We start from the raw sequence: 13185 nt of genomic DNA, 5'->3' as shown, positions 1-13185 counted from the left end.
AAAATATGAGTGTTTTGGTGTATATTGAGGGAGCTATATCTGCCAATGCTTTTTGATATATGTCAAAATAAGATATTGAATTGTGTTAAGAGAAAGTTGGCTTATTTACTAATTTTAGTTTCATATTTGGCCAACAATATGAAAAATGAAATGGGGTTTAACTTCCTACTGTTCTGCTCCTACTGGGCTAATGAAGACGGACATACGCCATACAGTGTGTTATGAGTACATTTAATGACTGCGGCGCTCTCGCCTACTCATATTTCAAATTCCAACTGTCAAGGGTTCTTTTACGTCAATGTGTACACACAATCTCTGTTTTTTGTACCATCCGAAGACTAAGTTGATTTGGCCGACACTGGAACACAAAATTGGTTATATCTACAAAGACAAATTGTCATTCCAAAAAAGGAAACCAAACAAAATCTTAATTTTGTTTTTGACCCAACTCAAAGCAGTTTTAAGAAGCAAAAAATGCAGTGATCTTAAAGTACTATATGTAATGGTGAATTTTTGAACGGACGTCATATATATATATATAAAACGATCTAAATAAATGGGTTATTTAAAAATCAAAATCACAGAAGCTAAGAATGAAATATTTTTGATCCCCAAGATTCTATATGAAGCTTCAAATTTCTGTGAATCTTTGCAAGAGACATTAAAGGGACAATAACACTCTTGCTGGCTTGACAGCTCCAGAAAATAAAAAAATAGATGTGTTAGTGTCCTACCTGTTGTGTAAATTATCCATTAAATCCTATTTTACTTGTCCAGAGGGTTCAAAAATATTTTTAAATCCAAGTTACATTTGAAAAGCTTTACGTCAGGCTTTTCAAATCATTTAGTTGAATTTTTCCAATTTTTTAAATTAGGTGTGTTAAGATGAAATTTGTATCATCAATTAATTGGAATATTGTAAAATAGTACAATTTGTTGACCAGAATAAAGATTGGGACATATTATTCAGTTACAACAAGAGTGGTATTGAGCCTTTAAAAACTATTGGTAGATGAATAAAGAATCTTATAAATGTTCCTGATATTTGTGTCTTGTAAGAATGTAAATGTTGTATAAACAGTTAGCAGCATACGGCTTCATCATAATATATGTCTATAATTTACATACTGTGTGGTTTGTTTAGTCTGAGTAATAAATTACTTAACAAATATACACATAGTTATATATTATTACCTTGTGCTGACATTAGGTATATAGTCTGACAGTTAATGTTTAGTCTTATATTTAACCTGATGCAATATGTCTATCAACAGTCTTAGTTTATCAATACCATTATTATACTAGACATAATTTACTACTGGTTAATTATATTATATATACCAACACTAGACACCTCTAGTACTATTATAATAGACTGGATATATAAATACAAGGGAAACAACTCTACTAATAACTCTTAAAGATTGTAGGTGCACATACAGGTATTTGTGCAAAAAATCAATTAAAGATGTGTCTGTAATTTTGAATAATTTGTCATTATTAATCAGCCGTTTATCATAATGAATGTTGAATGTGCATTTTAAACTAGAGATTCTAATAGTTTAAGTTCCAAGACTAGCAACCTTGTTTATTCCTCATGGTTTCCCCTTGTCAGTAGTGCAGGATGGAGGGCCTGATAAGGACAGCTGTCTAGTTGTTCGGATGGGACAAAAAAAATGAGGTCCCATGTATACCTTTGCATGAATATAAAAGATCCCTTGGCAGTTGGAATTTGATATAAGAGTATGTCATAGTGCCGCTACCCGAGCAAAATTTCCCTCAGAGCACACTGTATGGTGTATGGTGTATGCCCAGTCAGAGTAGAGCAGTAGGACGTTAAACTCCATTTTCGTTTCATTTCTTTTGTTAATCTCTCAAGACTTGATTATGTCCCATACTGTAAAGCAAGGTTGTTTAACCTGTCTTCAATTGATGTAGATAAGTACAACTCTATTTTATTTTATAAATTAGTATCACTAGTGCTAATTTAATGTGCATCTATGATTTTATAATAAACAATTTCATTTACTACTGTATCAAAAGGAATAGTTACAGTTAGTAACACTACCCTAGCTGACCATGGTCATCATATGTTCACCATTTTATGATCCATGCAGAAAGTTGTTCAAATTGATACTGGTACCTCATTCTTCATCATTATAAATACAAAGCGACTATTTCACAGAACAAATCACTCTCATAATAGTGAGCTGTCTGAAACCACTTCACAATTATCAACCCATGTAACTGTCTAGGCATAATAACCAGGTATCACACCCAAGGTGGAAGTGGCACAAACTATTGAGGAATCCCGAATGACAATATGATAAAGATTAAATATTAAAACAGAAGTTGATAATGAATATTATTATGTCAAACTAATGGAATGATATTACTTTAGTGTGCTGATTTTTACATTTGTAATTTCAATTTATACTCTCAGATAGATCATAATGAATTTTTTTTATATAAATTTTACTTTAAAAGGTACAATTTTATGGATACACAATTATTGAGTTTTTATACTAAGCAATGTTTCGACGAGGATAGTCTCGTCGTTATCAAGCAAATGTTAACGTTCAAGTACTAAATGCCAATCACAGAAGAAATTTTACTTTCTGAACGGATCAAATATTATTTTTTTGACTCTACATGAAACAATGTTTTCTCATGAACAAAAGTGACAAACTCCCTTCCCTCGTGTCACAAGTTTCATCGATTCAAAATGACAGATCTGACCGGAAATCTTGAAATATGCGAGACTTCACAGCATGTTGGTTAATCACTAAAAATTAATTCATTTGAGAGTATTTATGAATATTATATTTCATTATTAGTGGATATTATGTTAAAGGATGGTTGAATATATCAATGCACAGAGTTGGTGTTTAAGTCTTCAAAGAATTTGAGCTACGATAAATTTCTTTTGTACCCTGCGCAGGTGAAATTTGAGTAAAAAAAATTATTCTTCAGATAAAATTTAAAGATAAATTGCCAGGCAATGATACATGCATTGACAGTCAAGTAAATGTTGTCACTAATGGATTGTTTTGAAGTTGAGAAAATTTATACATTTTTTGTGATTCTGAATTTCAACAGGATTTCTCCTAGTTTGAACAATCACAGCAAGTTTGAAAAATAAAAACAAACACCTATAGACTTATTACAAAGTTTTTTGGATAAGGGCAAAAGTCTGGATTTAAGCAGGCTGCTTCATCCATATAAAAAGACAAACAATTCCAGAAAGTTTCAGGAAGAAATAAAACATAAGCTGCCAGGCAAAGAAACATATACACCCACCAACAGATAAGTGATCATCCAAGCAGTTATGAGCTATTATATACAAATCATACATTTTTGAAAAAGATCAATAATGAAAGTTTCAATTTCGAAAAGATAAATGGATTATTGTAATCTCTGTTCAATGTTGTACTAACAAAGAAATATAGAAGAATGGACAGACATATTAAAATATCTGGACACTGATGTTGAAAATTGATATGGAAATGAAATGAAATGGGGTTTAACGTCCTACTGTTCTGCACCTAAAATCTTTGCTTAAACATACATTATGCAAGAGCTAAATCTGCCAATTGCAGGGTTTTCTTTTGGCCTGAAATGTTATCTAAATTATTAATTAGACATTAATTAACTTATCCAGACCATAATCAACTCTCGATGTCATCGCTAACCTGCGATGTTTATTGGATTAGGTTCCGATTTGCTGTTCGACTTCCATTCATGATTTAATCAAGAAATGGATAATCGAGACTATGTTTTTTTTATCGTACCAACTTTAGTAATGATGATCGAGGCTAGGCCGAAAATTCAAAAGCTAACATCTCGGTTCAGAGTGGATCAATTTGATTGAAATTTTCAGCAAATTCCCTTTACATTATCTAGTTTTTAACTATTATAGTGAGAACTACTAGCTCTTTATCTTATCTCCCATAATGTATTTCAATTGCTTAATTCTCGCTTCATACTGGATCAATTTGACTGAAATTTTCAGCAGATTCCCTTTACATTATCTAGTTTTTAACTATTATAGTGAGAACTGATAGCTCTTTATCTAATCTCCCATAATGTATCTTTAACAGTGGTAAAATTTGGTGATGTACTGCATTATAATTAATGATTAAGTAATGAACAAATTTCGTAAACATTACTGAATATTATCAATTTATTTGATAATTATATTTGTCATCTGTAATGTTAATGTGCAATGACAATTTATATTTATAGCACCAAATTAAAACTCCATTTTTTTTTAGTTCAAAAATAATTAAATTATACATAGCTTAAGTGGCTATTTAAATTGTATCATATTATCCCATCAAATTTCATGATTTTTTGACCTCTTGTGTTAAAAGGGTGCTGGTCGTATAGGGTGGGGTAGTGAATTTAGATTACACTGTCAATCAATTGTGTGTTTTAACGGAAATGAATGGTTGAAATCAAGTAACTGATACTTTGATGAACTCAAAAATTGTGCTTGAACAAAACTACTCAAAACACCAATGTCATCACCCTTCACCTATAATACAATATCTGACTGTCTGAAGATGAACATTATGAATATTCAAACATCAAATGACTCATATAGAGATTTAAAATCAGATTTGCCATATAATGAACATTTTTAGCTTATAATAATCTCCTCTAGTTGACATGGACCTACTATAAGATAATCTCTCGATGTTTTCATTCAAATGAATAATAAATACAAAACCACCCCATTGAGAGATATGGTCAATATGTGTGAAAGCAAGTTGACCACAGTAATCTTTGTTTAAGAGAGAGAGAGAGAGAGAGAGAGAGAGAGAGAGAGAGAGAGAGAGAGGGGGGTTTAACGTCCATTTTACACAAACTAGGTCATTCCGGGACTAACATATGGTTTAATTTTATTTCAATAATTCGCTTGCGTGTAGGGGTCTTTAGCAGTGGGAGGAAACCGGAGGACCCGGAGAAAACCCACTAGGTTAAACAGACAACCCTATTCCTTGTCTTGTACAACCGGAGATTCGAAACCACGCTAGTTGACTCAAATCTTTGTTTCAGAAAGACATACTCCATGATAATTCTTAGTGACCTTTAATTCCACACTGTTATACTATTCAAACCAATTTGTCCCATATGCATAGGCTGGTATGACTGATATTTTGAAAAACCAGACTTTTATATAAGGATAAAACTAATTCAAATATTTTGTCTTTATATCATAAAACTTACCTCGTATGTTCCTGGACCCGGAGCTTCATTTTTAAAACTTTGGAATCTTTTATTTCTCGATACCATTAAACCTCCTTTCTTCGTTAATGTGTCTGCATTATTATCGTAGGCACCAGGACCTGAAAAAATATATTTATTGTTATCATTTCAAAAGATTTATATAGAACTTCACCAAAGTGCTTCCGTGGACTTGACATACAAGTGTAAACAATTTTAAAAGATAAACAAAAAACAACAAAACAATATGAAGTACATGAATATCAAGATATAAGATTACTATAGTATATGATGCATGTTTAGAATTTTTCAATTTTCTCAAAAATGCTAAAAATAAAATGAAATGGGGTTTAACGTTCTACTCCTATTTATACTGACTGGGCTAATGAAGACAGGCATATGTCATACAGTGTGCTATGAGGGAAATTTTGCCCGGGCAGTAGCAGTATGCCCTAATCTTATATCGAGTTTCAATTGCCAAGGGATCTTTTATGTGCATGCCAATATATACTGTGGCTCCCAAAAATGCTAAAAATAGAATAGTTAGTCACTATATAGTCAGTAATAACGATTTGTGTAATAAAAAAAACCCAATTTTCTTGTGCATGAAGGGACAAGAACTAAAACTAAATTAAAAAAATCTGTTATTACACGCTACTGAGCGTGATTATAAAGTAATTAAGTATTTTATGATCTTTTACATGAAATTAAATTACAGAATTAGCATTTGTGTCATAAATATCATTTCCAAAAACTGTACAGTCAAAATGTTTTCTAGATTTATTAGTGCCATCTGTTTGGGGCAAGTGATTAACATAATTGGAACTAGTTAAGAGACAAATGGCACAAGTCATAATTCACGGCCATATCACTCAACAATACATAAAATCTCCACCATTGAGACAATTACTACAAATACTTCTCTCTAGAACTAATTACTAAAACCTAAGGTATTTATATTATTACTAATAAAACCTTCTTCGAATATTTGTGTATAATTATATGGAAAGTTACCCATTTCAAGATATTCTACTCATTTACATACTAAAATATATATCTGTATAATAAAATTAAATCATAAATATAGAGGTAATTTGATGGCGCATTATGCAAGAGTTGATTAGTATTCCTGTCACTTCCATTATATGGAGAGAGAGAGAGAGAGAGAGAGAGAGAGAGGGAGGAGGGGTTTAATGTCCACTTGACACAAACTAGGTCATTTCAGCACTAACACATGGTTCAATTTTATTTCAATAATTCACTTGCACGTGGGGGTCTTTAGTAGTGGGAGGAAACCGGAGGACCCGGAGAAAACCCACTAGGTTGGACAGGCGACCCTACTCCTTGTCACGTACAACCGGAGAATTGAAACCACGCCAGTTGGATCAATGACAGACCTTTTAATACAGCGTGCACATGCTAACCATTCGGCCATCCAACCCCCTCCATTATATGGAGTCATTCTCTAGGTAACAAAATATATTCTTAAATATGTGTGCTGAAGCCTGAACCAATTGTTCTGTTTGTGTTATGTTGTTCTTGAGGAACTCGATGGCTATGCTGTAATTGTATTAGATATTGGTAGTTTAGAGTTAGTTCCAACTAAAGTAAATGTGGGTCTTTAACCAGGGATATTCAATATTTATAACATTTACCAGTAATTGGTAGAATCTGTAGAAGACAAGACGATTTATTCACTCCTGTATAAACGACAATATGATTTACTGACTCCTGTGACTTCATATACACATATAATACCCTTCACGTGGCTTGGGTAGATTAAAAATTGGTCATCACGGCAAGCAAGTTTATTTAGCTGATTTGATGCTTTGATTCAGGCTTTTATTAGCAAATACAACCACTCTCTAAAGATTGCTTCAATAAATCAAGTCGGATCATGTTCATTCTCGGTTATTTCTTATTTTTCTTTTTTGAGAGGGGAATCAATTTTTAGACGAGCGATTTCCAGATGTATATTAAGAGACATAGATTGCTTTCTCTTATTCGGTTTATTCAACGCAACAAAAGTCGTTAAAAAGATCAATGGATGTCAAATCATGCCACTAAGATACACAATTCTCAATAATCATTCACTTGAGAAACAAATTCACAAGACTGCCTTTCACAGTGATCATTTTGAAGAGGATAAAGACATCTAAGAAGAAAACCAAAATACACTCTTACTAACAAAAGCAAGGTTGATTTTCTAAAATTTTACATTTTCCTACTGAAAAAGGGGTTAAAGGTTAGAACATCATAAAAGGGGAATAATTCTTCATCAAATAAAGTCAGTGAAATTTGTCCCATTATTCAACATTAAAGTACTTCAAGTATGCAATACATCAAGTTATGATAGTCATATATGACTCATAACTTACAACTCTTGTAAAACACAATCCATGTTTCACATGAAAGTCTAATACATTTGTATAAATTCTTCATTCAAATTCATGTTTGAAGGCCAATATCCACTAAGCATGAAACCCACCACACTATTGCTCACGATTCTACTTGTACTTTCATACCAAAAATACAAAGAAAACATTCAAGTTGCGTAAGGCAATATGTAAAAAAAGGATGCACTAATTACTTCGTAAGTGAGTTATTATAGAAGACATCTGTCAACTATGCTATAACTATAAGACATTATTCAGTTATGTTATAAGACAATAATACTTAATAGTCAATTATGTTATCAGTCAGACATAATTTAATTAAAAGTTATAACCATAAGACATTAGTCAATTATGTTATAAGACAATAATAGTCAATTATGTTATCAGATGTAAGGTAATTGTGTTATAACCATAAGACATTAGTCAATTATGTTATAAAGACAATAATAGTCAATTATGTTATCAGACATAAGTTAATTATGTTATAAGACATCTGTCTTTATGATATAAGACATTAGTCAATTATATTATCAAATGTAAGTTAATTATGTTATAAGCCATCTGTCTTTATGATATAAGACATAGTCAATTATGTTATCAAACATATTTAATTATGTTATAAGACATTAGTTAATTATGTTATAAGTATAAGACATTAGTCAATCATGTTATAAGACATTAGTCAATTATGTTATAAGACATTAGTTAATTATGTTATAAGACATACGTTCTTTATGTTAGTTAATTATGTTATAAGACATAAGTTAATTATGTTATAAGACACAAGTTAAGTATGTTATAAGACATAAGTTAAGTATGTTATAACTATAATAAGACATTAGTCAATTATGTTATAAGAAGACATTAATACTAATAATAGTCAATTATGTTGTACGACAGAAGTCAATTATCTTTTAGATACTGATCATAAGACATTAGTTAATCAGTTGAAAATTAGTTGAAAAATGCAGGTACTTTAAAGCAGTAAACTGCAGCAGTCAAACCATGGTTGCAACCATTTATTTTTACAGCAAATGAAATGAAATGGGGTTTAACGTCCTACTGTTCTGCTCCTATGCTGGGCTAATGAATACGGGCATACAGCATATTATAGTGTGCTATGAGGGAAATTTTGCCCGGGCAGTGGCACTACCGCCTACTCTTATATCGAATTCCAACTGCCAAGGGATCTTTTACATGCATTCCAATGTATACACAGGACCTCAGTTTTTTGTTTCATCCGAAAGGACTAGACAGCTGTCCTTGTCAGGCCCTCCGTCCTGCATCATTAACAAGGGGGAACAGCGCCGGAAAATCTGAATGAACTTTCTCGGCCAATGCAGGGATAGAACACCCGACCTCCAGGCTAGCCAGCCAGCGTCTTACCCACTTAGCCACGTGATCCCCTTCTTACAGCTAGCTATTGCTGAAGTATAAAAGTTATGAAATGGACTTGGCTATTGTCCAAAAATTAAATTTGTGGAATTTATTTTCAATTTTAAAAAATAAGGCCTATTGTTAATTTGTGACTTATCATTTTATCTCTTACAATATTAGCATACAAACTTTTCACTTAATTGAAACTAGAATAAATACACTTAGTAAATCAAAAGTATGTCTGGCGATATTCATCAAAGTCAACATAATTTACTGGCTGGGTACATAATATCTCTTTTAAAAAGGACATAAATAATTGTAAACCTATTATGTAAGGTTAAAAGGTCAGGTGAAACATAATAAAGGAGTCTTTTAAGTTTGTAAACATAAGTAAATATATAAGAAAAGCGAGATTAAGTGATGTAATTGTGTAGGTAAACCAAGATTAACTCCAAAGCTGTTAAACAGATTCTAGGTAACTGAGATCTGACGGTTCTACATCTTAACTGATTTTAAATATTTGTTTAGTAATATTAAGATATAGTAAAGTGGCTTAGAATTAGAATAATAATAACCAAAACATGTTTTAAGATAAAAAAAAGACACCTAGAAGATTAGCGTAAGATGCTGATTAAAATCTCAGCCAGATATCAATTTTACTCAATCCAAAGAAAAGGGTAATTTTATCAAAAACAAACCCAATCCTGAAACCTCCATTAAGCTTTTTGAAATAACAGTTCACCTAACACTGATTAAAATCTCAGCCAGATATCAATTTTACTCAATCCAAAGAAAAGGGTAATTTTATCAAAAACAAACCCAATCCTGAAACCTCCATTAAGCTTTTTGAAATTACAGTTCACCTAACACAATTTCTAGTTATTTGATAAGACTAAGATACAATTCTTTATCAACTATACAATTGCTGTAATGACAGAAGTCTACGAGTGTCTTTGAAAGGCATTTAGTGAATGCGATATATAATAACAGCCAGCTTTATGGATAACATTTATTAGGTTTATTAACTGCAACGTTTCAATGAGGATACTGTTGCAGTTAATAAACCTAGTGAATGTTATCCATAAAGTTGTCTGTTTATTATAAGTCTACAAGATTTAAAATCTTATCAGTTACCATGTAAAGATCAATGATCTGTGTCCATCAGATCTTTGAATATTGTTTTAAATACCAGTATCGAATGTGGCAAATTTTAACATAAAATAAAGATCCATCACAACAAAGGGAGTAAATTGAATATCTATAAAAATAATTGAACAAACCTGGTACATCTGGATCTGGGTGTTCGGCTATAACATTACGTGCCGGAGCAAATCTTGATGCAGCAGACATAAAGGAGCCATGTTTCTTCTTCGCCGTTTCATTCCTTGGCTTAGCTCTATGGGGCTTTATTTGAGAGTTTACGTAAGATTTGTGAACTTCATAAGAACCTGGAGGGGGAATTTCCTGTAAAATAATTAGTTTAAATTAAAACTAAAACAAAATGTCAGAAAAATACAATTTAGAATAAATAATCAGCTAGATGTTATGATTTTGCATATAATTGTACAAGTTCTTGTATGTGTTATTGGATTTTCCAAAAATTCTAAATATTCTCTCTATGTTTGTAAAACAATGAACAAGAAATTAAATCTCTAAAAGTTGTCACTCTCCTGGAAATAAACATGGGTTGCCAGGCAACTAAAAATTCATCCACCAAAACTGTTTATAACTTGATTGTCACTCATTTAATGTTTTGCAGTTTTGAAGAGAATTTATCCATAAACCTGGTAATACTATTAGCCTGCATGTTATGGACATTTTAAAACCAAAACATAAGTTTGAGTATAACTGCAGGTGAGTGTGTTTGAGAGAGAGAGAAAGAGAGGTTTAAGGTCCACTCTAGACAAAGCTGTAAATAGAACTTCCGCTAACAGAATATGCCTGTCATAGTAAGTATGTTTGATTTTAATTCGATTGGTAGAGCGACTACGCTGTCTCGATAGCAAGGGCATCAACTCTGTGAATAAGTGATGCACAGCTCTGAATTTTCGTGGGGTGTACCTCTGTGAGTAAAGTAATAAGCCTGACATGGCATTTTTTAAAACCATCATATCTGTGGAGTAAATATAAAGAATTGTATGGACAGACTGGAAAATATTAACATTGACAGGTGGCGATCTCAGTGAATTTTTATCAACAACAAATACAAGTTAATTACAGGCTGGTTAATCTCAACTACTTGCACAATTGTTGACAGCTTTACAGGAAGTTGCTGTTAATTTCAATCTTGGAACAAGACAGAATTAATTTCAAGAAACTTGTGGTGCATTGCATAAAAATTTCCAACCTAAAGTGTAAGTGAATTTGGTTTTGGAAGGCAATTGTGTTATCTATTTTCATAGGCATATTGTATTACAGCAGTACAGTTTGGTAACAAACATAAGTCTGTTTATTATTAATGGAAAATTCTGCGGTCACAAACACAAACATTGAGATGAGAATATCTAATTTGTACTGGTACTTGATTGAGTTAACAAATATTGACAGATATAGATGAGTCCCAGTAGACAACTGACATTACACTATAATAAGACAGTCTCGACAACAGATATCTTTCATTACTCACTTCTTACAATTGTTGTTATAAATGTAAGGTCATTCTGTCCACATTTAAGTGGATTACCTTACCCTTCAAAAATTATTTGGTCTTCTACCTGGGAGCAAGTACAGGCTCCCTAACCATAGTTTATACATCAAAATGGGTGCTATGCAAGAGGAAGTGTTAGCTTACTTTTCGTTTCTTAAAATTTAAATTAAAGGGGATTCTCCACATTATTTTGAATATCAGTTATTAGGCATGTCAACAAAACAAATCTTCAGATTTTTAAAAATTCTTTTTCTTTTCACATTGGTGTGGATGTCAAAATAAAACATGGGAAATAGGCCTACAATGTACCGAAAATACTTTAACACCTAGGGTCACCGTGGCTAAGTGGGTAAGACGCTGGCTTGCTAGCCTGGAGGTCAGGTGTTCGATCCCTGCATTGGCCGAAAAAGTTCATCCAGATTTTCCAACGTGGTTCCCCCCTTGTCAGTGATGCAGGACAGCTGTCTGGTCATTCAGATAGGACAAAAAAACGAGGTCTTGTGTACATATTGGTGTGCACGTAAAAGATCCCTTGACAGTTGGAATTCGATATAAGAGTGGTTCCCCCCTTGTCAGTGATGCAGGACAGCTTCTAGTCATTCAGATAGGACAAAAAAACGAGGTCCTGTGTACACATTGGCATGCACGTACAAGATCCCTTGACAGTTGGAATTCGATATAAGAGTAGGCCGTAGTGCTGGTTTCCGGGCAAAATTTCACTCATAGCACACTGTATGGCGTATGCCCGTCTTCATTAGCCCAATTCTGAGCAGAACAGTTACGTTAGGACGTTAAACCCCATTCCAATTTCATTTCATTTCACTTTACACCGAACCTTAAGCAAATGGAAAATATGTATCTAAATGAAAGAGAGAGAAATGGGGTTTAACGTCCACTTGACACAGACTAGGTCATTTCGGGACTAACATATGGTTTAATTTTATTTCAATAATTCGCTTGCGCGTAGGGGTCTTTAGCAGTGGGAGGAAACCGGAGAAAACCCATGAGGTTGGACAGGCAACCCTACTCCTTGTCATGTACAACCGGGGATTCGAAACCACGCCAGTTGACTCAATGACAGGCCTCGTGATACAGCGCGCGCATGCTAACCCATTCGGCCATCCAACCCCCCTGTATCTAAATGAAAATACAACCTTAATTTATAGTAATTGCCTATCTTCTTCAATGTGTAAGAGAGAGAGAGAAATGGGGTTTAACGTCCACTCGACACAAACTAGGTCATTTCGGGAATAAAACATGGTTCAATTTTATATCAATCAATCGCTTGCACGTAGGGGTCTTTAGCAGTGGGAGGAAACCGGAGGACCCAGAGAAAACCCATGAGGTTGGACAGGCGATCAATGTATAAGGATTTCTTGGACATAATATAAAGACTTTTTACTTTGACTTCAGAGTAGTTTAACTATAAAATGTCATTATTATAAAAAATCTTACAATATTTATACAGCATGTGAGACAAGATATAAAAATAGACATTATGTTGACCGCTATAATTTGATCCAATCAGCATAGAAA

General features: G+C 32.9%; 1 protein-coding gene across 3 annotated transcripts in view; it reads right to left on the bottom strand.

Annotated features, from left to right (window-relative positions):
• The window catches only part of LOC126810890 (sperm-tail PG-rich repeat-containing protein 2), a 32754-nt gene that overhangs the window by 4408 nt on the left and 15161 nt on the right, over window positions 1-13185 (bottom strand). For all 3 annotated transcript variants that reach the window (XM_050536217.2, XM_050536216.2, XM_050536219.2), the window contains exons 10-11: window positions 10283-10466; window positions 5233-5351 (exon numbers count right to left, since the gene is read on the bottom strand). In XM_050536217.2, the coding sequence (XP_050392174.2) occupies window positions 5233-5351; window positions 10283-10466 (303 nt within the window). The remainder of the gene's footprint in view (window positions 1-5232; window positions 5352-10282; window positions 10467-13185) is intronic.

Source organism: Patella vulgata, chromosome 2 (genome assembly GCF_932274485.2).
Source record: "Patella vulgata chromosome 2, xgPatVulg1.2, whole genome shotgun sequence".
Classification (NCBI taxonomy): Eukaryota; Metazoa; Mollusca; class Gastropoda; family Patellidae; genus Patella; species Patella vulgata.
Note: the sequence above shows the minus strand (reverse complement) of the source record. Positions and strands in the feature narration are given on the sequence as shown.